General features: G+C 45.4%; 1 protein-coding gene across 1 annotated transcript; it reads right to left on the bottom strand.

Annotated features, from left to right (window-relative positions):
- Window positions 1–563: 563 nt before the first annotated feature.
- On the bottom strand, window positions 564–26,206 carry dipk2ab (divergent protein kinase domain 2Ab). Its single transcript, XM_076761572.1, has 4 exons — window positions 25,751–26,206; window positions 18,825–19,711; window positions 6,632–6,935; window positions 564–3,076 (listed from the first exon to the last, which is right to left on the bottom strand). The coding sequence occupies exons 2-4, from the start codon at window positions 19,476–19,478 to the stop codon at window positions 2,730–2,732; spliced, it is 1,305 nt and encodes a 434-aa protein (XP_076617687.1). The 5' UTR covers window positions 19,479–19,711; window positions 25,751–26,206; the 3' UTR covers window positions 564–2,729.
- Between the last annotated feature and the right edge of the window lie 536 nt (window positions 26,207–26,742).

The following is a 26,742-nucleotide window of genomic DNA, read 5'->3' as shown; positions in this document are numbered from 1 at the left end:
GCTTTTGAATTAGCAAAGACCACACACACACACACACACACACACACACACACACCAAAAACATAATGCGCACACACACCAAATATGAAAAAAAATTAAACAAAATTCAAGCGGTGAGTATTTTTGCGTGTGTGTGTGAGCATTCAATGTACTTTGTCCTGTGTGTTCAGAAGCTCCTGTTAATGTTAAGGCTTTTAAAAATGTAATCTAATGTCCTTGTGAAAATTTCACCCAGAATTCTGCACTGCCACGGCAAAAGAAGAAAATCTTCCCAAATGCGGATGAAAGCGAAGGACTCGCATCCTTGCTGAGTGGAGAGCACAGCAAAGGGAAGTCGGGCTAGGCTCCAAATTAGAGGAAAGATGAAGATATGAAAGATCAAAACCGAGGAGGAGGAATGAGAAAAAAGGAATAGGAATTGGCAAACACTGACATCCAGCTGCGCCACAGTGAATCAAATTTTAAAGGCAATATGAACTCGGGCCAAATCGCCTGTAACTTACATGGGCAATAATGAAAAGAAGATTGAGACGGAGTCAAGAAGAGTCCACACACAGCGGAAGTGAATATATCTATATATATATAATTATATATATATATCTTCTTTTATTTTAATATTTAAACCCACTAAAAGTTGTCAATACAACTTTTGAATGAAAGGCACAGGAAAAATCAGACAATGCTGATATAATACTCAAAAGAAAAATTACAGTACAAAAGAGAACAGTTAGTTACGCACGTACAAATCCCTCCAGGTTCAACGTCCTCCAGACGGGGGAAACGGAAATATATCTGACACAACAAAGAGGGAGGGGGAGGAGGGGGTTTAAAACCAGAAATCCACTCGCCAAACTTCTCTCTTTATTGCTTTTCCTGACTGACAAGGGTCACGTCAGCTCCCCGGGTCCTGCAGGAGGCCAAAAAGCGACTGCTGTGCTTTCTAGTTTCCCTGCAGATGGAGTGGCTCATACTCACTTGATTACTGACCGTGCTACACGACACTCCACTGGGCATTTAGCGTCTGATTCACAATACCAAGACAGATGACCTCCAAAACATATGCAGCCGAAGAGGGGATTCCTTTTTTAAAGTTTCTGTGAGATCTCTCAGAATCCATCACGAAATGAGCCCGTATTTGCGATTGCGCTTTAATTCGTTGGTCCACCGAGTGTAAAATCAGCCCAACCTCTAAGTGGTGCCGAGTGTTTAAATATTCAACAGAACAAAATTTAAAAGTGCAGGTCAGAAGCCAGACGGAGGAAGTAATTTAGGGTTATCTCCATTCCCTTTTTTAACATTTACTTGATAGAGCTTACTGCACTCAACACTAGTGGGAGAAGTTGGACAATGGGATTCATTTATCAATTACAGACATTTAAAGGGAATCTGGCACTGCAGGCCACTACTACGCCGCTTTATTGTGTTTCTACTCCTCTTAAGAATCATTTCATTTCCCACTTTCATTTCGTCAAGTCTTTTTTTTTCCTACCTTGCTGAAGAAAACATGTCTATGCCTATCAATCTGCCCTGTTTTATAAATCGTGTGGGAGGTTAAAGCAGAGGGGCTTATGTGACATTATGTACGCCCAATCTTTGACTCGCATACCTCGGGATTAGGTTCTTATTGGGGAACAAAAAAAAAAAATCAGTATGCAGGGCTGCCAGCTCGTTTGAGATTGTGTACACATTACGGTTGCTTTGGACAGCTCTAGAACAACTGGAGGGAAAGGTGCCGTCACTCTGCACTGCTCAGGGTTCTTAAGATTATGGATAGCCTCTTTGGTATAGGCACATCTGCATCAAGGGACCACCACTGTCCAATTATCCCCTTTCTTTTTCTATGTGCAGCTGTCAAACTCTCTCTTTTTCCAATCAAAAAGAAAAAAAAACAACACTTAGAAAAAAAAAAAGATTGCCACAATCTTGGAACCTGGAAATCAAGCGATTGATTGGAGTAGCTGGAAATTAGACTTACATAGCCGACAGGGGTTTTCCTTTTCTCCTGCAAAGCCCCAGCCCCCTGTGTCTCCACTCTACCTGCTGTAGCTTGGCCTGCCTGACAGCAGGAGATTCATGCTACCTTCGCCTTTCCTGCAGCCGTGCTACAGAGGGGGGGAAAAAAACGCCATGGCACAGCAAAATATAAACGCACCATTCTACTCAAATTCAGCCCTGAAAAAAAAAAACAAAACATAAAAAAAAAACAGAGTTCCTGGGGCCAAAATGAAACAGATGCTAAGATTCAACGCTATGAAACAACAGTTCTGATAGATTGAGGCGTGAGCGGGAGGATGGATGTGGTCAGGGCTGTGCGATGGTGTTGCTGCTCTTGTTGCTTTGATGCTCTGGTTTGCGTTAGCCTGGGGTCCGATGAAGGATGCGTTTACCAGAGCCCTTTCTCACCTCCCCACTCTTCTGGATGGCAGCCCACCCGGAGAGAGGAGAGGTTATCTCTATCCCCTCTCTATCCTGGGTCTAACCAGAATCTCTTAGCGCCACACTCCTCTTTCACACAGGAGCAAAGTCAGGTAAAAGCCAGAGCTTTAACAAATCTGCTTTGAAGTTTGATTCTTACACTTCCTGATGCAAGACCTCTAACACCTTCCAGCTCCAGTGCACAAAAGGGGAGCAAATGACATCATGTACAAGAACCAGGATCTCAAGAGTCCGGAGATAAAGAGTATAGGATCCAGTCCGTCAGTGCGTCAGGCTAACGCAGACTCCATTCATTACCTGGCCGTTGCAGAGGAGGAAGCCGCAGCTAGCTGCGTGAGGTATTCGCGCAGTTCCTTGGCCGCCTGGAAGCGGCCGTAGCGCTTTTTGGGGTTGGTGCACTCGTCCAACAGGGTCTCCAGTTGTCCATCTTTGGCTATGTGGGCGGGGGGGTCGTGGAGGAGGCCTCCAGTGGTTCCCCGCCACGTAGCATACCGCGACAGCAGGTTCTGACACACGGCATAGTAGTTGTGGTCCACGGTGACCCTGGAACAAAGGGAGTCCTTCGAGAAAGACAGGCAGGCCTCCCTGTCGCACTCCTCGAAACGGCTCTCATACCACACATCATAGTTTTCAGGCTTGTCTGCGGGGAGACAGAGGGACAGTTAAATGACAAACGGCAATAAAAAACATGCTGATCATAAAAAATAGTAATATTAATAGAGTCTGCGCATTCATTTCAAACATATAAAAGCATTTATTGGGTCATAAGCTTGTTTCTTACGGCCTTCGTGAGGTGAATCTGTAATAAGATCAGGATGCGTCCGTCTCGCAAATTATGGCTGATCAAAACCAAACAAGACAAACATGCATTTATATATATGTTTTGCACGAAGCTTACGAGTTCCTATCAGCCTACACTTTATATTTTAGACAGCCTCTCTTCCTGTGTAGTGACAGCGTTTTTCTTTTGACCAAGATGTGCAGCAGAAAACACAGCGAAACTGTTGCATAACTGATCATGAAGGATGACCATTTTTCAAAGGCTAAAAATCATTACCAAAGAAATGAACCCAGCCAGAAGCTGACAGGGCCAAGGTGCCACTTTTGACATCCCACAGGCACGAACAGGAAATTCTTTTTCAAAGCACACAGCCAAACAACTCATCCACCATTTAATTTGACAGAAACGAACCACTTTCCAGATTTATTGAGCAAATAAAGTTCTTTCTCCAGCTCATTTCATGTTGCTTTTTCTCTTTAGAGGATTGTGCTGGGAGAGGAGGGAGCCAAGAAAATAACCCGGAATGATGAGAGAGCTATTGGTTTGTGCATTAAAAAGCAGATCAATAATATTGTTGGGAGGGGTGGGAGGGGGTGGACCCAGAGGATGCAAACGCATAATCAGTGTATCATCGGTTGTAATGCACTTCTCCTCTGGCTCATCAGAACAACTCAATCAAACATCCAGCGCTGCCCTGTTAGCAAGGGGCCCCTGTGCCCCTCCCCCCCGGAGAGGAGGGGCACATCAACCTCAATCAGTGTGGGTGATGAAGATGGATCTGCCTGAGCCATGAGCGTGGGCACACACACACACACACATACAGATGCGAGTGTGCAGGCAGCAAGGTGAGTTGAAAGCAATTAATGTTTCAGAGCTGGCCATGCATCACACCTCAGCGCTGATTGACAGATGGCATCAGGAGAGTGTCCTAGACTTGTTCACTCGCATTGGCGGACACACACGCACACATACACACACCCCCCTAAAAAGAACAGGAAGGGAGGAGCGGGTTCATACTCAAGGACGAAGATGAGCATAGTAAAAAAAAAAAAAACAACAACAAAAAAACTCCAAGTACTTTGAGAATCAACTAAAGGCTAAAAGAAGTCTGAGGTCTATTTACTTGCACCACAATCCTCTCTGTTCCACTCTGACTGCAGGCTTGAGTGTAACAAAGCTCGAACATTTCCAAAGCAAACAAAATCATCTCCAATTCAAATGAGTGGGAGAGCAGCGGACGAGCCTCTCTCATCTGCCGCGCATCTGATACCTTCCATGTTAAGGAGCTCAGGTCGGACTTGTATACATTCACCTCACTCCCCGGCCTTCCCAGGGCTACGCTGAGAGGGGACATTGGGCCTGAAATGCTTGTTAGTGTGGCCTTACTAGTGGCATTCAAAAGTACGAGCAGGTTTTAACAATGCATGCCTGTGTTAGTGTGCATTATTGAATGTGCGAGAACGCGAGAGACAGTGTGTGTGTGTGCGTGTGTGAGTGACTGTTTCAAGCGCTGTCGCAACGGTGTGTGTTTGTGTAAGCCGGTGAGCGACCGTGTCGGGAGGGAAGAGAATGAGAGTGAGTGAAGTGTGTGTTACATTATACAGCGTGTGTTTCCAAAAACCACTGGGGGTGAAACCATCCTCAAACGCTATAAACTCAATGATGGGGAATGGTTCCTTTCGCACCACTGGACTGTGCAAACACGCGGCACAGCTTGAACGCGGCGTGCGCTTTTACCTCGCCGAAACCCATCGCATCAATATGGATGCCACTGGCAAGAGGGTGGGGCCCGCGCGTGGCTTTCTGCGCGTTTGATTTGCAAATCAATTGGCCTCAGTTTAGACTGATGAGATTCGCGCCGCACACTTCAACTCTCTTTCAATCTCGGGCCCTAATTGTGGGGATTGGATTCTCTGCTTGCAGAGCCTTGGGAGGTTACCGCGCTTATTTCCTTCTGCTGTCCGACACATGGCCGTGACCTCGTAATACTCATTACCGGCGTCATCCCTCTTCCTCGTGCTGCGTCTCCTGGCACTTGGTACACACACGCACACGTGAACCGATCCAACACACAAACGCTGAAGGAGCTTGTAAACATTCTTGAGGCTTAAACTCTGAACAGCCAGGGTAAGCAGCTTGAGTTGTCGAGCTCTAAATGTGTCGGCCAGACAAAGGAAGTCTCAACCTGGGTTTGTGCTTTGGGACTTGCAGAGGGCTACTGTGACAAGGTGGAACACAGCTATTGGCAGCACGGTGAATACACACCCTTTTAATGGTGCACCACACCGACACAATCACACAGACAGTGCAAACTTGAGGGGGAAAGCTACAGGGCACGTTGGAGCGCTTTGACGTATTGTACATCTATTTGCGGTTTTTCTGGTGTCAGATGTCGTAATTTGATAAAGCGGCACTTTATCTCAAGATAAATCTATCACAATACTCCAACTACGTACATACGACACACTCCCTTTCTCACACACACACGCACACAGACAATAGTTCATATCTGTCACGGGGCACAACGGTGGAACCTCAACACCTAGCGACACAACAGTTTATCACTTTAATAGGATTTCTGCAGGAAGGGACAAATCTAAGAGCCTGACTGGGTGGTCGTCCCTCTCTTTGAAGTAGCCGTAGGAAAGGGGACGGAGGGGCAGGAACCTGCCATGCCGAGCGTGTGATGTATAGCTCTCTCTCTCCTTGTTATGAGGTTTATTCGGAGAGGGGGGGGGAAAAAACTAGGGCAGCAGAGATGGCTTATTATCAAAAAGATCTTTGCTTTGATGGGGACGAGCGTGTCGGAGGCAGAAGGGATGCTGGAGGAGCGTATTCTTAGAAGAGAGGAGGCTTGGAGCATGTGCAGATTTGCCCACAGCCGTCTGTCCCTCGAGACCTTTCCTCGAACCTTCGTCACTGCCTCATAAGCTACAGTTGGCACTTGCAGCTCTGATTTAAAGTGCGGTGTGTTCGAGAGAATCCAAGCTGTGGTCAGCGTTTGAGTCACAGTCTGGCTTTTGAGGAAGTCTGTGATTAGCTGCTAGAGGAAGTGAGAGGAGGAACGACCACTGCATGAGCAGACATGTTATGAATAAAATTAAAGACTAATTATCACTTTTTACACAATTACAAAACCACCAGTGACAGCTTCATAATTTGACTGAGGTAGCAGCTGATGTTCATGCAGATACTATCTTGTACAAATGAACACTGTTTTTCTTCTTACAACCCGGGTTCAAAAAAGATGTGATGCATGTTTACGAACAAAGAGGAAGTGTCACAGAAAAAGGGGAACAAGATGTTCCAGGCGTTACTCTCGCTCTCTCTCTCACACACACACACACACACACACACACACACACACACACACACACACACTGCATATAACTAATGTTGGATGCCACCACTCACTCTGCTTGATCAGCCTTTTGTCTGCCACAAGAACATTCTCGGCGTCGACGACGATGACCTTTCCGTCGCGCGGGCCGACCGCAAAGTTATCAAAGCTGACATCGAGCAGGTAGAGGGCGAACTCAAAGTCGTTGTTGGTGAGCTGCTCGGCGATGTCCATCAGCTGACGGGCCAAGTCTACCCTCTTCTCCCAGGGCGCGTTGTAGAAGCTCCACAGCTCCTCACCCACATAGTTGACAGCGACCATGCGCCCGCACGCTCCCAGGTACTTGGCGAATGGCCACCCTTCGTCTGACGGAAAGCTCTGCGAAGGAGAAGCAGATGAGAACGGAAAACGTCGATTTAAAAACATAGATAGAATAAGTCAGGCTGTATAATGTAGAGTTAGCTGAAAGAAAGACAGAATTACCCCGGTGGCTTTGAAAAGCAGGGGCTAACTTACAGATCGCAAGAACCTTCACTTCTTGTCAGAAAACATTTGCGTAACTTGCACAGAAATCAGTTACTCAAGCAGGAGAAACAAAAGAAAAAAAGCCAGATGTCAAACACGTGTGCCGTGTGCAGACTTGGGTAATTTTTGATACACAATTCTTAGCACAATAGTTGAAAATCTGCCAAAGGATCACATGAAACGCAGCCAGCACTGGATATAATGGATTAAATTTAATAAAAGGAGAGAGCCAGTTTGTGTTAAAGCCCTACAGCTATGAGCTGGTGTACGCTGCTATACTCAGTGCTTCCAGAGAACTGATAGGAGGTGATTTGTGGTAGCAGCAGTTAGCAGGAAAGCCTTATGTGTTGTGAGGCAGCAGTGGGGCGATTTAAACTGCTGCATGATGTTGGCTGACCGAGTTAATGCCGTTTGGGCATGCTGACAAGAAATTGCTGTGTATTACAGGTTGAAACTGATTAATAATAACACAGTAATACCACTAGCAGGAAGCAGTACCACTGCTGTGGCACAATACCCTGATCTCTCTAAGATTTACCCAACTTTTTTTGAGAGGTCAAACAAAAAACAGCCGTCATTTGCCATCACTCGAAGTCGAGTGGTCACGCCTGCGCAGGCAAATACGAGCACGCGCGCACACACACAGACACACACAGACGACTTAAATGAGCGTGAAGCAGCTGCATTTTGCAAACGTGCTGGGCTGCTCAGGGACTGGATTCTCCATGTCTCTTTACTGTAAATGAGCTCTGGTGTCTCACGCTTTCCCTACATCACTTTTGTTCCTCCTGGTCCGTTTCATTGCCGCAGGCTATCACAATGGGTGGACAAATTAATGGAAAATAATGGAATGAAAGTTTTGCAGCCCGCATGAGTTCTGCTAGAAGTGATAAGCTCCGATGTTTTACAATAAAAAAAAAAACCCTGCCATAGGCCTCCATCTTTTACAATAAGCACCCAGCCATATGTTAGCTTAACGATAGCCCACAATTCCTATGTAACAAATCTCTCCTACGCTGCTGCTTCGGGCAGGCAGTCGCCGCACAGACACAGAGAATCAGGAGTGCTCATGTTTCACAGGAGCCTCGGCAGCCCTCCCCCTCTGAAACCCAATTGCATCGGAGATATGGCAGAGAACGCATCATGTCACTGCAGGTAAAGTGTGAGCTACTACGGCTGTTGCGTTTCATGTTACAATTGTGGTAATTCAATACTTCACTAGCTTTCAATTTGTGTTGAGAGAGGGGATTTTAACCATGCATGGCTGCCTTGACTCCCTTTAAACTTTAATGAAATACAAATTATTTAAAAACATACATTTTAACCAGCCCCCCACCAGCACACACACACAGCTGCTGTATCTCAAAGACAACAGCTGGACCTCTGCCACATAGAGACTATGGCAAAGAGGGGGGTGCATGTGACAAAGATACCATGGCTTGGCGAATGGATGACTGTGCTGCGATTTGCAGTTTCACTAGTGCACCACTGACTAGTGCTGAGACACTTTTACATCAAGACACTCCTCAAGCTATGCTGCCCTTAAGCCCCCTTAATACATTCCTTCGCAAGGCTACAAATTGTGCTCAAGGCCAAAGCATATAGATCCCACCTGTGCATGAATGTAACATGCAACGAACTGAGTGCAATTCGAAGTGAAGGATGCCTTGCATGGGGTCCTTGACTAGGGTTGGAATCAAGAACTGGAACTGCTAAGAACCGATTCTGAATGGTCGAATCCATCAGAATCTTATCAATTCCTTTCATCTATGGCGGCCTACGTTCATGCTGCTGGAAACTTGAGACAAGGAGGAGACAAGACGGAGAGGAAGGCGTGGTCCAAAGTCTGGCTTCATTTCACACAGTGTGAGCTGAAATGTCTGTAAAATGATAATTTCCAAGTAACGCCAGCAATATGCTGGAGCATCTTTCCACCCGACATGGGCTTAAATTCCAGGCATGCCATGTGACACATATGCGCCACTGCTTCACAACCCAGCTGCACATTAACGACACAGGGTAATTATCCTATCTTATGATAACACTAGTGCCATGCAGGCAGGCTTAGCACATCTTTTCTTTGACGAAGAAAACCTAAATGAAAACGAATGCTGTACAAATATTCTCTCATTTCATCCATTTTAGATGAGAACAGGCAGGCCGCTGCTACAGCTATCACTTGATTAAAATTGATCAGGAATCAAGAAGGAGAATCAACAGCAGCATTGGTATCAATAAAATCTTACCAAAAAACAACCCCGTCCTTGACTTTGGAATAATCTTGAGGACAAAAAAAGAAAAAAATCAAGATCTTGATGCAGAAAGTTTCGACTCACACTATGACTCATAACTTTCAGAGACGCAGGCAGACTTTTACAGTCTAGCACAGTGTGTTTTAGGGGTTTAAATCTATACCTTAAGCACATCTCTTGTTCCCATCAGTTTTGAGAAAGATCCACCACCAAGAGGGGAGGACAATGATAAGTTGCATGCAATGCAGTCTTGGCCAAGCCCATTTCCCTGAGGTGACCCAATCAATTGTGGACCAGACAAAAGTCTGTCCAGGAAGCACGACTGGCTTCCAGCAGCCTGTCTGTCTGTCTGTGCCTGTCAGACTTGGCAATGATTCACCGCAACTTCCCCCAAAACTCTTGGCTTAATAGCCTTCCTCTACATTTTCTGATAGAGCAAACCTGACAGGAAGAGGTATCTGAGGAAGAAAAGTGCAGTCAAAAAGCGAAATCTTCCAACAGACACTGAGAAACAAAGGATAATGGTGGGTTGACTGCACTCCCAAATACCGAGTACTGGCTGGAAACGAGACAATCCCAGACTACTGAGATGTTACTAGCCATCAGCCAATCCTACATAGGAGATTTTGGGATTAGAGACTGAACGGGCTAAATATCTAAAATGGCTTTCTAATTTCTGAAGTTAGTATAGAAAGATTAGGTTGAAGCTGGATCAGTTGGTGGTACATCCCGATTAGGCCTGCTTCCCTTTGACCCAGATACAAACCTCAGATCGCTTTATGTTGCTGTAAATCTAAGCGGCTCTGTTGTTGACAAAACTTAGCATGTCCAATGTTACAGCTAAACCCGCTATGTAAAACGCCATCCTCCCTCTCTCACCCCTGCAGGGCAGCTGGGTAGATGCGAGGAAGGGATGGTGTTGGGGGGGATACGATGGAGACAGCAAACAGAAGAGACAAACAGAGTGTCTTTCACTTCTCCGCTCCAGTGGACAGGAGGAATACACCAGCAAAGACCTGCCTGCTAAACACATCTCTCTCTTTGTTGTCAGGTTGCAGCATGAATGGGAGCAAAAGTAGAGCGACGGCAGATGGGGGGATGGCTGATGGGAGGGAGAGAAGGATGAATGCCCGGAGGCTACTTTCAGACACTGTCAACGACTGTTATGAGAGCGCCTTCTTGTCTGTCCGGCCCTCGTCCGCTGTTCTTAACATAGATGTCGCTCATTCACTTCTCTCACTGACAGGCTCATTGCGCCGCATCGTGACAACTCATACCTAGGTGCTATATTTATGAGCTTCCTGCATTTAAGTTTCATATGCAATAAGTCTAAAGGGGAGAACTACTGAACAGTGTAGGCAGGCACACGGAAGTGGGCACCTGAGCTTTGGATTCACCTATTGCAGAGGTTGATAAATACTCTGCGTGTCCCACCAATCATTCTCCCTTAGCGCTCTTTAAACGGTTACTCTGCAGAAGTCATTAAAGTCTGCAATGAGGCGTTGAGGGGGGTGTGGGCGAAATAAATTGGAAAGCCCAGCCTAATGTTACATCCATCGCACTATCTCTGAGCAGAAATGGGAGGTACTGTATGTGTGCGCGCTTGTATGTGTGTGTACTGCACAGGTAGTGAATTTTACCAGTCACCTCCCAATAATGTTATGCTATTGAGAAACTGCTGAGGGTGCAGAACTGCCAATGACACATCCCAGCAACTTTTACTGCTTTAAAAAGGTCTGATCACTTCTTGTTCCTGTCATTGGATAAAAACCTTTTATGTCCTTCTTAGCAAAACCTTTAACTCATGGAAGTTGGTGCCAAATGTTCTTATTTTATGTACAAATTTCTTTGCTCGGAAATCTTGCAGTGTTAAGGAAATAATGAGCCTGGCTCCAGAGACAATGAAAACAAGGGTGGAAAACAGACCAAAACAGAATCGTCTCATTAAAGACAACCTCACAGTGACTTCTAGGCCCAAGTCTGACTAATCTAATCTTAAAGGTTGTGCCGGTGCACTACAGTAGCATTGACTGGGGTGGGGGGGGCTGTGTTTTTCACTCCCCTCCCTGTAATACAACAGACACACTGGCGTCCTCTTGGGGGGAGATTGGAGTGGGCTGAAATGAAACAGGGCCACAGACAAATGGGCAGCCTCTGGAGAAGAGGATGAAACGAATGGAGCGAGAGGCACAGGAACACACACCTGCGTCCTGACATCTGCTGACAAAGGCATGCCCTTCTACTGGGCCACTCGGGGGAGGGCGTGGGCGTGTGTGTGTGTGTGTGTGTGTGTGTGAGAGAGTTCGAAAGAAGCCCTTTGTGTGTGTGTGTGTCTGTCTGTCTGTCTGTCTGTGCATGTGTGCTAGTGTTTATGCGAAACTGTAGCCTATCCAAGTGCGTGTGAATGAGAACATGCAACGTGACCAGGGCTGATAACAACCTCTATTCAGGGGCCAAGTAAACATGAGCAGCTCCCAAGATATTGCCTTGGCTGGCCAGCAAAGAACACTGGTCAATCAAACACACATACACACACAGAGACGCACACACGTGCAAATATGGCGGACACACAGAGCTCTGTTTGAGAATGCAAGATTTAAAAAGGAACCAGTCGCCTTCATCCTGCAACCGCAACTACTTAGAGCAAAAAGGAAATTAGTAGTTTGCCACACAAGTGTTTCATGTGTGCAGCTTGTTAAAGCCTTAAACAGGGTGTGGTGTAAATTCTCCACATTTTCTGTCCTCAACAAAACTCCGCCGCTTCATAGCAAACAAGTTGGGACAGGACTCGTCAGGAGTCGGGGGATCAAAAGGTAAAGTTGAGGAAGTGTGGCGGACAGATCTGTTCAGTCAGACGACTGCAGCAAAAAACACGATGCCGCAAAATTAACATTATTATTCAGCCTGTTTATCAAAGGAGCTTAGCGTTAAGAAGTAGGGAGTCACATCTGCTCTGCAAGGTTGAGGCTGCCAAGATGGACTTTTCGCTTTTCTGTGCAGCTCTCCCATTGACCTTATGTGTCTGGAGGATGTGTGGTGAGCCCCGTCTGGCATTTTGCTGGCCATTTAAGTTTAAAATCCAGTCAGTCGGTCCGCAGCACGAGCTCAGGCCCCACAGGGGAGCCAGCGCTAACTCCTCATCCTGGCACACATGGCGCTATCCCTTTCTTCTCTTTTGCTCTCGTCTCCTGCTGCTACTGCTTCTCCTGCTAACCCTGCCCCCCCCCCTCTTTGTTCCACCACCAAAACCTGCAATACAGGGCAGTGATGCTGTCTGTTCCAGACATGGAAGCCAGGAAACGCCTAGTCAGAGCACCAAACTGAGGAGAGAGAGTGTGCTTCTTTCTGTAAGGAGAAAGAAGTGCACGGAGACTGTTAAGCGTATGTATCTGAATTTAGAATAGGCCCTGCCTCTGTCTTTACCAGACATGTGGTTCAAAGAGTGCAAAGTCACAATGTGTAGAGCTGGCAGCAGTCTTGGGAAACAGGAAAATCAGTGAATGAAGAAGACTAAAACCAGAAAGGACTGCTGGGTGTGTGTGTGTGTGTGTGTGTGTGTGTGTGTGTGTGTGTGTGTAGAAAAGTCAGAGCCAATAAGAAAGTAAGAGGTCAGAAAACACAGAGCTCAGATGAGAAATAAACACTACCAGGTCAGGTAGACAGACCGGATAAGACCACGTACAGTCGGCTTGTGCACCACAGAAGGAAGGAGCGTGCCCTTGATTCAGTGAGCACCACAGAGCACTGATAGAAATGGGTTAACTAGGTCTGAGTTCTGCAGGCCTCTGCTCTGTAAAGAGAATGAGAGCAGGATGAGGAATGAGAGCACAGTACAGAGCAGCTGGGGGTTGCTAGTACACACTCCACTGCTAGCTGATAGCTGATAGCTGAAACCCTCTGCCGACCTGAACCTGAGCCACGGCGCACAGAGCCACCTCATAAATCCCCTCCACTGGGCGACGAGGAATGTATTAAGTCATCGGCAGCGGTGTTGACTCAGTCTAGGTGGCACTGCCGCCCACACAGCTGGGGAGGAACCCAAGTGAAGCTTGGCCTGAGACCTGAGGGTTGAGGGCTGTGGGTTTGAGGCCCACATCAAGGGTTGCGTATTTCAGAGCAGGCGCCAATTATCTCGCGGGCAGTCGGCTGGCGTTGAGTGTAGCGAGACTACTGTCATTGACCCTGCTGTCTAACCTCTCTGCAGAAGAAGGACAAACACAGCCAGGATTTCCCTTACAAAGAGCAATTAAATATCTCACATTTGAGAAAAGACTTCGACTAACATAAGTGTCAGCCTATGAACATTCACCTTAACATCTACACTACCAGTGAGGAAATTGATTACATAAAGTTGTTTTACCAATTGAGAGGGTGCAAATGCTCAAAACTCGAGGATGCTACGGTATATCCCCGACCTCTTATATTTGCTCTGACAGCAACTTGATGCCTGATGCTTTAATGCAGTGGACAATTTTATTACTGCAGGCGAGCTGATGGGCTAAAAAGCATATTCTTGCTCTAACATTAGGCCCTAGGCTCTCCGGGGGGACACGGCACAGTAAAGACCCGCTCGTTACGATCCATATTGGCCGTCTTAAGGGGCCCAGGGAGAGTTGTGAATGGGGTTAAGACACTCCAGCGTTGTGGAACACTGTCTTCAGGAGCTGGGAATAAGGTGGGTCGGGGAGCAGGATGTAACAGTAGGAAGCTAGGGGGAGGGGGGATCTAAAAAAGGAGCTGGTGGGAGGGATGAGTCGGGTGGAGGGGTGTTCAGCCACAGGCATTTACCTAACCAAACACAGCTGTCATGCATGTGTGTGTATATATGTGTGTGTGTTTGGAGAGAGGGAGAAAGAGAGAAAGGATTATGGTAACACAAGCAGTCTGGCTCATTCAAATGGGGGAAAACACCACAAGGCTCTGGCTTGTACTACACACACTCGCTCACACAAACCCTCCGCTCCTCTCCTCCTCCTCTTTCTCTTCTCCCCTTTCCACCAGGGCCTCCATCCAGCGAGGGCAGCCAAAAGAGGGGAGTCGGGCCCAGATAACTCCCTGTCTTATCCTAACAGGATTCAGTCTGTACACAAAGGCCTATAAGAATAATGAAAGGGGGTTTGGGAGCACTTGAAGCAGGGTTAAGCGGCGTACACAGCCTCCTCTCTTATGTGCTAAGAGCGTCACAATCCCCCAGACCCCAAAACAAAAGGTTCTAATCACAGACTAGCAACTTAAATACTATTTACCGGTGGACCTCAGCCACTGAGCCGGCCTTAGAGACAGAGAGCTCTCACTTAAGCCGGGATAGCATGCAGTGTCTGTGATTAAATGAAAAGAAATAAATAAAACTAAAAACAAAACAGGCTCTGATCCGCTTTGTAAAAAGGCATGACCCAAAAAGCCAGGCCATAAGATTGCAGTTTTTCCTGCATAGACAATATAAAACAGCTCAAATTTCATGCACCCTTTGCCAAAACAATGGCAGTGTGGGCAAAAAACCAGAGTTTCTTTTAATAAGTATTATTGCAGAAGTTGTGTAACCGCTCCATCTATCCTGATCACTGTAATTGGCCGACAATATAGTTCTTAGTGTTATGCAATCCAGCACGATCACAAACTACACGTAAAGCCGCAGACACATTTAATTCATTGCGATACATTCAATTTCAAATGTGTTCCTGTTTTTCTTGTTTTCTAATGCATATTCTATGCGGCACACTCTAAAAATAATTGCTTTTGTGTTACAGTTAAGGTGGCACGTTAAAAGAATTTCTTTGTAATAATTATTGTTTGTCTACCTTCTTCACTGTTTAGTTTGAAACAGCAGATCAGTTTTTTTTAATTATGCAGCTGCTGGTGTAGGCAGGTTGCACGACAATTTATGTCCGGATGCATTTAAATTTATTTTCCTATTTGAAATAAAGGTTTCGCAGGTCACAGTTGAGGTACCACCTTTGCCTCACTTTGCGCCAGGAAAAACCATGAATTTATACCATTTGCTTTGGCTTAGTTTCCCAAAGTGGATGAGCATCGTAATAGATTATGCAGAGCCTCATTAAATCAACAGCATACCAAAGAGGCATCCCCCCCATTTAAAAAAATTCAAACAAGCTGCCAGTGTGTTTGCTCAAAGCGGTGTGAATGTTTACTTTCACATTTGTGTTAAAATGCAGCCGTCAAAAATCTCCGGAGGAGGAGGAGATATGGTCATCCATCTTATCTCCTTCTTCTGTCTCTTCTCCCATTTGTAATCATTGTCAGACATTTGCGTTCGGTGAAAAACAGACAGTGCTGCGTGAGAGGATCACGCCTTCTGACGAGTGTCAGGTGAGGGCGGGGTGTTGAATGAGGACTTGGATCTGTGGAAGGTGGGGAGAGATGGTAAAAGAAAGAGGGAGAGGGGTGTCTGGGATTCGAGTCTAGAGATGACTGAGTTAACCCCAGAGGCCTGTCACATCCCATTCTCAGCTTCACTGAGCAACACAGGGCTGAGGACCCAAAAGGGTGCAAGCGCAGTCACATGCTTCTGGCTAGCTTACCGGGCTTAATGATTTGGAAGGATGGACTAGGCCAAATCGAACTAATTTAAGGTTGGCCCAGATGCACTCCATCAAACACAACCATCACCTGATGAATCAGTGAGTCATCTAGCCGAGGGAGAGAAGCCAAGGATGGCAAATAAGGTTCCAGCACGGGAAATGAGAAGAATTCATTACTCGCTTTTCATGCAAACCAAGTTATTGTCGAATAAGAGGTAAAATTAAACAGTATCATGTAATTTCTCAGGTTGGCAAAGGGGCAACCCCTTGACACTAGTACATTTATCACAGCAACAGAGGGACCTTTGCAGGCCAATTTATTTGTGAAACTGCATCGGTTAAGAGAAAATAAGAGAGAAAACAGATGAAGTTGCATAAGGTGCCTCTCATTGCATGAGGATTTTCTTGTTTGGCTGTCGTCATTTTGTCTTCCAAAAATATGTATTCCCCAAAGCCAAATTGTCTTCCACGTGACAGAGGAGTGGGGGTGGCGTATATGTGTGTGCGCGTGTGTGTGTCTGTGTATGTGTGTGCACACTTGTGTACTGCAGAGCACACAGAAAATGCATTGTTGGCCAGACCCGAAACAACACAGCAGATTGTTTCCCACTGACAAAGAAGGTCTGCTTTCTCATAGTGAAACCGGGCCGATTTACTGCCTGTGGCTTCAAAAGACTGGAAACAGAAGCCATTCTAGGAGAGAGTGCAGCTCACTGAGCAGACAGCAGAAATGTTATTGGCATTATTCAACTGTACAAAGCCAAAGGAAAGAGATAGAGGAAAAAGCCCAAAACCGCAACACTGGCAAGCAATGACAGCAGGGAATCATTTACACTAAATATAGCAAACTTAAATTATACACTGAGTGATACTGGCTTCTCCAACTTACCAAAGAGGTGTTTAACAACACCCTGGCAAAATGAAACATCGCTCTAGGCCTGACAAGACGACGAGAATGATAAATAGTCGAAGTAAGGATCAGGTTTCATTAAATAGCTGGTCGTAAAACTCCACATTCCTCTACCTTTTGTTAAAGCTAGTCCCCAACGCAGTAGCACTAACCTCTGGCAAAAAAAGGAGACCAAGGTGTTGTAGTGCAGCACGTCTCCTGTTCAATCTCTATAGACGCCATTAATTCTTTATGGTCTACTGCTGCCCAACCTTGTGTATAGGGTCTCTCAGCAAATTTTCTCCTCATCTTTTGAATTCGGTGATGCTGACGAACACTTGAGGCACTCAGGATCCGTGAATCTCTGAGATGTCTGGCACATTTCTTTGTATATTATCCATCCACACAATCCATGCCCACCATCTGTTACCCCTGGCCTGGTGCACACACAGACCCTACGGTTCTTTCTAATGCCCGTAGGTCAGAAGTTCAGGATGAGATCAACAATTCATGAGTCTGTAAACATGCAACGGCTACACGGAGCAGGGAGTGAAGGCAACTGTGGACAATGCATGATGTGTTGGTGTGTGATGTCTGTAGCTGTGTGCAAAGATAAGGATGGGGGAGTGATTCACAGAGGCTCTGAACTGAGGCATTATGGCATTAAAAACACTGACGGAATTATCTGGCCAGAGTTTGTGGAGCGTACACGAGCAGACAGGAAAATATAGTGGAGGATGACACAGATAGAAGAAAGAGGTAATAAGAAAGAAAAGAGGACAACGGATGGAGGGGGGAGGGCAAGCGACCACACATGACTAATCAGATTTTATAGATTGACCGGAGTAAAAGGCTGATCTTGCCTTTTGTCCTCCAAAATGCCCGGAGGTGTGTGGCCCTATGAGGTGGGGAGTGGGGTTGGAGGTCAACATTATTGAACGTCTACACGGGCCATGACCATTGTTGTTCTGTCCCGTCACGAGACACAGTCAATGCCAGGTTGAAATTGAAATTGATTGGCTGCTTGTAAATCACTGACATAAAGGATGCGGATGATACACAGTATGGCGGCTTTGACACGCAGGGCGAGAAAAGTGGGTCGTCATTTTAGTTCAAACCTGACATCAAGTCGAGAGTTTTACAGGCACCATGTTGAAAGTACGATTTGTTAATTAACTCAATGCCAAATTTAAGATTTCTACTGCATCACAATATTATCTTTACAAAAAATAAAGTGTTCATTCTGTCAGTCTCATCAAAAGACGGCCTTGGGTTTTTATCAGTTTTAAGTTTCAAGCTTAAATTTTTTTTTTTTTTTTACGTTGTTATACAAATAGAGGTCAAAAACTTAAAAAAACTTTTATTTTGGAAGACTGGTGAAGTATCAAGAACATTTACACTGATAGCACTTAGCAGCCACGTAAGAGATCCCTCCACGTGCTGTCCCAAAAATGACGAGAAAGCAGCGGACATGGACGTATATTAAAATTAAAAACAACTTGGACCATTTACAGATGCAGGCTTGAATAATTCAAACCTGGCCTACATATAGTGTTAAATATGCAGTATTGCCGCCAGCCAAAATCTCTCATCTTTTGGGAGGCCACAGCTCTTAAACCCGTCTCTATTCTAAGCAGAGGAATATTCGTGCTCCAGAAAGTGGACGTGTAGCCTAGAGTTTAGGGGGGGTGTAATGGCTCGCCTCAGATCTATGGAAGGGGAAGGAAAAGGAGGATTCCCACCCTGTAATTTACTGGGGGCTTTGTGGGCCAACACCCTGGCTCGCTTTGCTCTTCTTCTCTTTGTAGCAAAGGTAATCCAGGAACTGTGGCTTATCAACTACTCTGGAAAACACCTGGTGCCACAGATCAGCTGACAGACATCTCTTTATCAAAATGCAATATTTTCTTCAAGGACTGTAATAATCAAACATCACTCAACAAAAAAAAAATAAAACTAAGAAAAGCTTAAAACGGTATCACATCCACACATATGTTGCTGAGCAGCTCCTGTCCAGAAAACACACAACACTGAAAAAAAAAGTTTAAAACGGACAAGGTACCTGTAGTACGAGCGGTTCCGGGTTGAATGCCAAGGTCATGAGCAGCTGCATTCTCTCTGTGTCCTTCAGGTTCTTTAGCAGGAAGCTGCCAGAGTCTTTGGTCTCAGCGTACCTGCGGACCACGCGGTCCAGCAGCCTCTGTGAGGGGCAGTGCACCAGGTCTGACCAGCCCTCCACGACCTCGGGAGTGAGCAGACGCACGTCGCCGTTGATCCGGGCAAATTCAGTCTTGTACATTGCCTGGATGAGGTCACAGCGCGGCCTGCCTGTAGCCCTCTTGCAGATTTTCTGGTCTATCTCGGCCAGCTCCTGATTGGACCCGAGCCGTTTGAGCACCACGCGACGGGTGCCCTCCCTGGGCTCACCGTACTGGGCGAAGTAAACATTCTTGACATTGAAAACGTCTAGGAATCGTAGGCGACCCCATGTCTCAAAGGAAACCTGGCCGTTCATGAATTTGCGGCACCAGCTGGTGCCAAAGCAGGCGGGACACTTGTTGAGGTTGATGAAGCGTCTGTCAGTGAGCTCATTCTTCTGGAAGGAGGCGAACAGGTTGTGGGTGTTCATCAACAAGATGACAAACAACCCCACCACCAGCAAGAGCTTCAGACAGCGGTACAAGCGGCCAAGTTTGAGAGGCAGGAAGCGCAGCATGGTGGGGACGGGGCAGGGCGGGGGGTTTCTTCAGGGACAGGGAGGAGGAGAGGTATTGAGACGATCGTCTGGGGGCTAACCTCAATGCCTCTCCGTCATGGTGCAGCAGGGTAGCTTCTAAAGCGGCAGGCAGGGGTGAGGTTGGCACTGCTGCCCCGTGCCAGTCTTTGGCAGAGGCCAGTGAGTCATGTTCTCCCTTCTTGGTGTTTGTGAGCAACCTCGAGCCAGCGGGCCTGAAATCAAGGAAGGAAAGAGAAGGGAGAACTCATTACATGAGGGCAAATAAAAAGCTGCATTTCGTAACACCAAAATTGGCCCTTTTGGTCATGAATAACAAGTGAAAAGGGTTTGTTTCATTTTTCTTCTGCTGGGCATGCAACTTGAACACCTGAGTCCAAACGTAAGACGCCTCCTATAAAACAAAGAAGCACTTTCTCTGGCATATGAAATTGTCTCACGAATTTGAATTGCTTGGGTCATTTGAGAGATTTCATTACTTTTTGAACAGAAATGAGATGGTCCGCAGCCAATGCAATAAACCTGCCTGAGCCTGTTTGAGATTTTTCTCTTTGGGAAATCATTTTCGGATACTCCCCGATATAACGAAGATAAATAAAACTATGGAAAAGGGGGAAATAAAGTGTCAGTGATCAAATTAAGAGGAAATGTGCAACATCCTCTCCTAGTATAAATAAAATGCGCTGCACTCTGAGGATGATTCCTCAGAGGACCTCCCTCTGTAGCTACAGAAGTATCCATCACTTTTCCTCCGATGCACAGCAAAATAACACGCCGTCTGCATACCTCAGTTACACTCAGCTCTGAGACCTTGATATTTTTTTCTTCTCGCTTCAAATGGAAGAATCTCACTGCATTGTGAAGAGAGTCACGCTGCGCGTAGTTTAACCTTTGATCAGAGTTGCCCTGCTTCGTTTTAATCATGCTTTGAAGTTGTTTCTTTGAAAATGGCTGGTGTCACTAAAATAACGTCTGTGGTTGAGAACGGGGAAGAGAATCTGTGAATGCCTCCATTAGGCGACGTCAGCAGAGAAGGGAATGGTAAGAATTAAGCACGCAAGAAAGAGACAACATTTTGGGCTCACAGTACGAGAACAAAGCTCTCAGAAGCTTCATGTGCCCCCCATGGTCTGCCCATGATGAAGACATGCTAGACCCCCCAATCAGCTTTTTACCAATGAGTCTCGTAAGTCTTATAAGTCGCTTTAAGAAAGACAAAGACTTGGGCCATGCAAATTAGCCATCCTCAATTAGAACTCATTAGGACATGCCTATTAGGACAGACGACTTGAGAGGGCATGGCTAACGAGCAGGCACACTAGTGTGATTAGTGTGCATGTCGATGGGTTCCTTGCATTTTGCTTTCAGATCGAAGTGGCTGAGATCTGGAAAGACACGGGGGCTGGAGGCAGCCAAGAGAGCAGCGGTTGTGAGAGATGTGCGCCTGTGGAGTGTCAGATAAGAAGCTGAATACACCAGTTCTTAGCTCACACCTCTGTCTGAAAATACCTCGAGCAGATCAGGCCAACACCACTAATGTAAAAATAGACCATATCCAAACAGACAGCTGCACTACTTTTTTCTTGGGGGGTGGGGTGGGGAGAAAAATATGATTTGAGCATTTTTTCTATTCTCACCACAAATCTAAAACTCAAGCAATGTGACTCAACCGAGAGCAGCGTACCATAAATAAGACAGGGATAATGAGAGTGACAGACTTACTTTACATCATTTAAACAGAAGCGATCTTAAATCATCCTTTAAACTTAATTTAACAAAGCCAAACAGCTACAGTAAATCTTAATGGAAATGTGTCACTATTTCCCAAGACATGGGAGGGCATCTCTTTATTTGTTTTGTCAATATAAATGAAGCACAATGAAAATGGTAACAGTAATTTGAGGCTTTACAAATGAGTCATTTAGAGGACACTGTACCACTTCATGCCCACATTAAGCCTTGACATCTCGGAAACAAAACCGTATAAAAAGATAATTCTTTGTGCATTTAGTTTTAAACAGCATTTCATGGGTCATGCTAAATAAAGAAACCGTAGGTCCACGTTGAGCTGAATTCAACAAAATGCCTCTGGTCTGATAAGTGAATAACAAAATAACCTCTCAGCCGCACCCATTCAGAATGAGCTGAAAAGGACGGCAACACAATAATTAAATAGTGTCTGGGGGGAAAAAATACAAGATATTCATATAAATTGGTAAATCTATGACAAACAATTTCAACAGGAGTCAAAAGGATGTGTGCCTCGTGCCTTCTACAACAGGGAGTGAGAGGAATCTGATTGCTTGAGAGGAAAACCGAATATCTCATTAATATAAGATCTTGATTCAAGCACCATTTAGCATTTGACACAGGCAGTCACGGCACAGGCGTGGATAATGAAGATCTTGGGAGCAGATATGATATATAACTAGAATCCGCAAAGGGCCAAAAGAGGACAAAACACAACCCCTGTCACCTCAATCCGAGGAGACGTTCCACCTCTTGTTCACCCTTTAGAGACAACGACAGAGCGGCAGGGCAAGCTGGAACAAACCCCGAACAAGGCCTGGACACTTCCGAGTGATGAGATGCGCGAGCTGGCAGTTAAATCGAGGAGGATGCATAGTTTCTCCCTTCTCTCCAGAGAAAGTGTTAGGCCCCAATTACCTGCGGAGTGTTACCTGGATTATGTCAATGACTGCACTAATTGCTGGAGTGACAGGAAAAGATACATGCTGCATTTTCTTTCTGTTAATGAGAGACAACACAGGTGTTAAAATGCTTAAAAATGTTGACACTGAAATCTGCCAGCGATGGCTTATCCTTGATCCTGTACTTTTGTTTAGTATGAAGCAGGACAGTCTGAGAATTGAAATGCTGGTAGATTAGAGTTTTTATAGCCTGCTGCTGCCGCTGCTGCACACAGAGTGGAAGTGTGAATGAGACCAAAACATTCCGCTTTACTGGAAGGATGGCATGGTCGTTTAAAACAGCAATATTTTCCCTGGTAATTACCTCACTAAACTGCTTCTTGTGAATTTTACACCTGCAAAAACACTTATTTAACTCCCTCACTGTCTACTGTTATATGCCACCTCATGACTGAGAGTTATTTACCAGGACGTGCAGACGGGAAGGCAGGCAGAGCTCTACAGCGAGGATGCCTACTCAGGTTTTTGACGAGGGTAAAGTTCACTTAAAACTCTAAATTACAGCCAGATGCTTTGTATTCTAACAGATGTTGCCCACTGGAATAGACGGGCAGTGAAATTTAAAGCAGTGTTTTCTTTTGGACAAACCTCACTGTGCCCGCAGAAAACTTGTGTTTTAAATTACCCCCCCCCCCCATTCCTCCCCCTTGGCGCCTCTGCTCCCGATGCATTGTGTGAGAATGAGGGATGCACAACACCAAGAGGAAAACCCTGTTTAGAATAAGCACCGAATTACCTCTCATCACACACAGCCTCTGCCAAAACTGGGGTAAGAAAGTTTTTCAGCGTACTCGGTCTACAAAGTACTGCGGTGAGCGCTTCGAAAGAGAGGCAAAGAAAAGAGGGCAAATCAAAGGATGCCTGACTCCTCATGCATGGGAGATGAGTCTCGCATTCAAAATGTTCCAAGTTTGGCAGATGTTAAGAGCCGCAAAATGGCTCATTACTGGGACAGGAAAGGCGCAAGATAAAGCAATAGGCCCCATGTTGGCTTAAAACAGAATGACAAAGGTCGTGACAGAGGAAGATGACATCGGAATATCCTAATATTTCAACTTTTATTAAACTCAGATTTTGACAGAATAACCCAGATAAGAAAAAGCGAGTTGAAAAGGAAATTTTCTTCTTGAATAATCTCTTCCACAGCTCATTGTATAAAACTGGTCTCAGATAACAATGTACGGGGGCAGGGCTACTCTCGGGCTAACCCATTTCCTTTACTGCACCTGAGGCTAAACTTCATTATGATATAATGAAGTCAAGCCACACATGAACATGCTTGATTAATTCCAGAGGAAATGCAAAAGCGAACGCAAAGAGGAAGTGGCGAAGTGGAGAAGCTGGACAAGAAGAGAGAAATAGAGAGAGGAAAGATATGACCAATGTATAGCTAATGGACGGCAAGGTGAGAGGAACTCTGAGTTATTGCTCTTGTGATGGAAACGAATGGAAAGAGATCACTTGAATACAGAGTAGCAGTTCTCCATCTGGACGCACACACAAACACACACGAACGTGTGCAACCCGGAGACCGCGGGCGTTACCACCAAGCCCTACTCAAAGCTCGGAAAAAGCCTCCTCTGACCCCTCTCCCCGAGCTTCCATTGCAATGTGCGGCTCCAGCCGGAGAAAGGAACTACTGTTGCCAAGGTTATCGACTGGGAGAGTCAATAATGTTTGATCACAAAAACATTCAGCCGCAGCCGGATTGCCTCAGTACAGCAAACACGCAGACAGTGATGGATAGATACAAATGACCGTAACATTCGCGTACCTAATGGAAAATTGAGTCCTCAGAATATAAGCACCAATTAGCAGCATCCCCACATGAACATTAGTCCATTCATCTCTGGCCCAAACCAAATACTAGAGGTTTTAATGAGAGTATCACTGGTATCTGCTATGTGTCAAACTGCCGCAGCTGTTCGGAAGGACACACTTGAGGCGGGAAGACTCGCTCCGGATTCTTCAACTGATAACACGTTCGTTTTGTTTAATTTCAACAGCTGCGCCTTTTTCACAAGCCGGCATCACTCTGCACAAGTTTGAAAAGTTGTCACGCATTTAAATCTCACGTTGATGCAATTGCAAAACAATTGTGTCATCTAAGTGTAGCTGCACTTGAACTGATTAAAACAAGCTATCAAAACAAACTTGCTTTAGAAATGTGTTTGGGGAAGGGGGGTGGGGGGGTGGGGGTGGATAATATTGATTACCTGACAGACATTTATTATTTCATCTAAGGTAATTCATAACGTAGCTCCATCTGTTGTAGAAGTCGCTTATCCAAGTAAGATTTGTTGAGTTTGGAGGTCAAGAACAAAAATATACTACTCCTGTGGGAGCTTTTAGGCCACAATTACAAGACGTTCCCCAGCTGAGCGCTGGGAAACATTCAAATCAGCCACAAGCAGAACGTCTTAAGTGTATTGGTCTATTTTCATTGTTCCCTTGTCGACTAACCTTGCAGAAAGGCTCCTCAATTAGTCTCCTGATATGGAAAAATTAATTCTAAGCAGCCCATTCTATTCATTAGACTATAAAGAGAAATTCCTTAGGACTTATTATAAACCGTTTCTGGACCAAACAGTATGACTGTAGTTGTAATCTATTTTTCCCCTTGAAGAAATCAAGGGCAGAGGTTTGCAAAGCACAATCTCAAAAAAAAAAAAGAAAAAAAAAACCCCTCAGTTATTGCTATTATTGCAAACTATGCTTTCATCATGCCTGAGTCTGTCTGTCTGATGGGCAAAGTGGCTCAACTGGCTGCTTGCTCACGGCAACAAGGGAGGCAAATACATTGCAAATCAATCCAAATCACGCTGGCCAAGGGGAGACCTGTTGAGGAGCATCGTTTTTAAGTAGTCAGAAACTACAGTGCCAAGTAAATGGGAAGCTCTGCAAAAACACGTTTATGAGGCTTCAAGCTAATAATTACTGCTATTATACAACATGTTCTGCATCCAAATGACCACAGGAATATGCGTTTAGAGGTTTAGGGGACAGCACATTTTTATCTCCCATATTCTCCACATCTGCCCGGCTGTACTGAGATTGTGCACGATAACAATCCATTGCAGTGTTATATGACATATATCATATTATCTGGTCGACATTAAGTTGCGTTTAGGTATCTGTGATGGACATGACTAATGCGCCCTGAACGAAATAACTACCGAAAAGATCAGACGACGGTCATTTCGATGTGCCAACGATAGTTGGAAGAGAAAGAACAGCACGAGCTTCTCTCGCTGTAATGATAAACTTCATGTCGCCGTTCAGAGGATGCGGGCATCTGATAAGAGTGTTTTTACAAAAAACACTCGTCTAGTGTTTCATCCGACCATTTCATCAGTTCAGGGCAGCAAAAGCGCCAGCTACGGTCTTACCTTTTTATTTTTGTATTCGCTTTTCCGCCTAATCAAGTCGAAGCTACGATGAATAGCCTAAAAGCGACTCTTTAAAGCCACATTGTGCTGATTTACATTAAAGTTCAGCGTGGACACGGACGGCAAAGAGAAGGAAGAAAACTGTGAAACAAACCTGGGTGACTTTTTTCCTCTCCGGGTCTGTTGTAGTGAATTGCTTAGCGCTCAGTTGATATCATTCTTCAAAGTTGCGGCTACCTACGAGGCGGCCGACGGACTCTTTCAATCACCGCCGACAGTATCTAAACCGAACACGGCTTCTTCAAAGCTCGACGGAGATCTCTATCATGCAAACTCACACTGGCTTCCCATTTCCAGCTCCTAGGTATCTAGCCAGCTAGCCTGCTAGCTGCTGAAACAAACAGTTGGGATGTCGAGTCTTAACTCTTCATATACCGGCTCTTTCCGACAGGACGACGCGGTCCTCTTCACAAAAGACAACAGCGTCCGTGTTGTGCACTAACGTCCATATCTGTCCGTTTATCGGGAGTCCCTTTGTGGTCACTGAATTGCCTCTTTTCCTCTACTCCCGGGCAGCAGCTCACTCCTCTCCAACACCACAATGGGTTCTGTTTCGACTCTTTTCAACACCAGCCTCTTTTCCCTTTACGACACCCGCTGTCTGTTTACGGCCGTCGTTGCTAGGCGATTGTTCTAATATTGTCTCGTCTGGAACGCCGCCCCCACAGCAAAGTTTGTCCAGATTTCTATTTATTCTCACTGCCTCCACCAGCATGAAAGTGTTTTGTTATGGAAAATAGTAACACAGTCTAGAATTAAACTTTATCTCGGATTTCACTGCAGTGCCATAGTGTGATGAGAAAAAAATCGGAAAATTGTGAGCTCCACATACGAGCCTTTGTTTTCTTTATCATATAACATAATCAACCAAAAGTTTGACTTATCTTTACACTATCAGCATCATATGTAATAGGACCAATGGGCCTAATTCAACCGTGTTAAATTTAGTGCTTAATTTTGCAGACTAGAGACAAAACTGACTCATACGTCCAGGGGTATTTTTTTTTTATAGTTTTTGTTTAAACAATGAAGTAAATGAAAACAAGAACCAGACGAGTAATTAATCAATCAATCAACCAACCACTA

This window comes from Chaetodon auriga, chromosome 21 (genome assembly GCF_051107435.1).
Source record: "Chaetodon auriga isolate fChaAug3 chromosome 21, fChaAug3.hap1, whole genome shotgun sequence".
Lineage (NCBI taxonomy): Eukaryota > Metazoa > Chordata > Actinopteri > Chaetodontiformes > Chaetodontidae > Chaetodon > Chaetodon auriga.
This window is presented reverse-complemented; position numbering and strand designations above follow the sequence as displayed.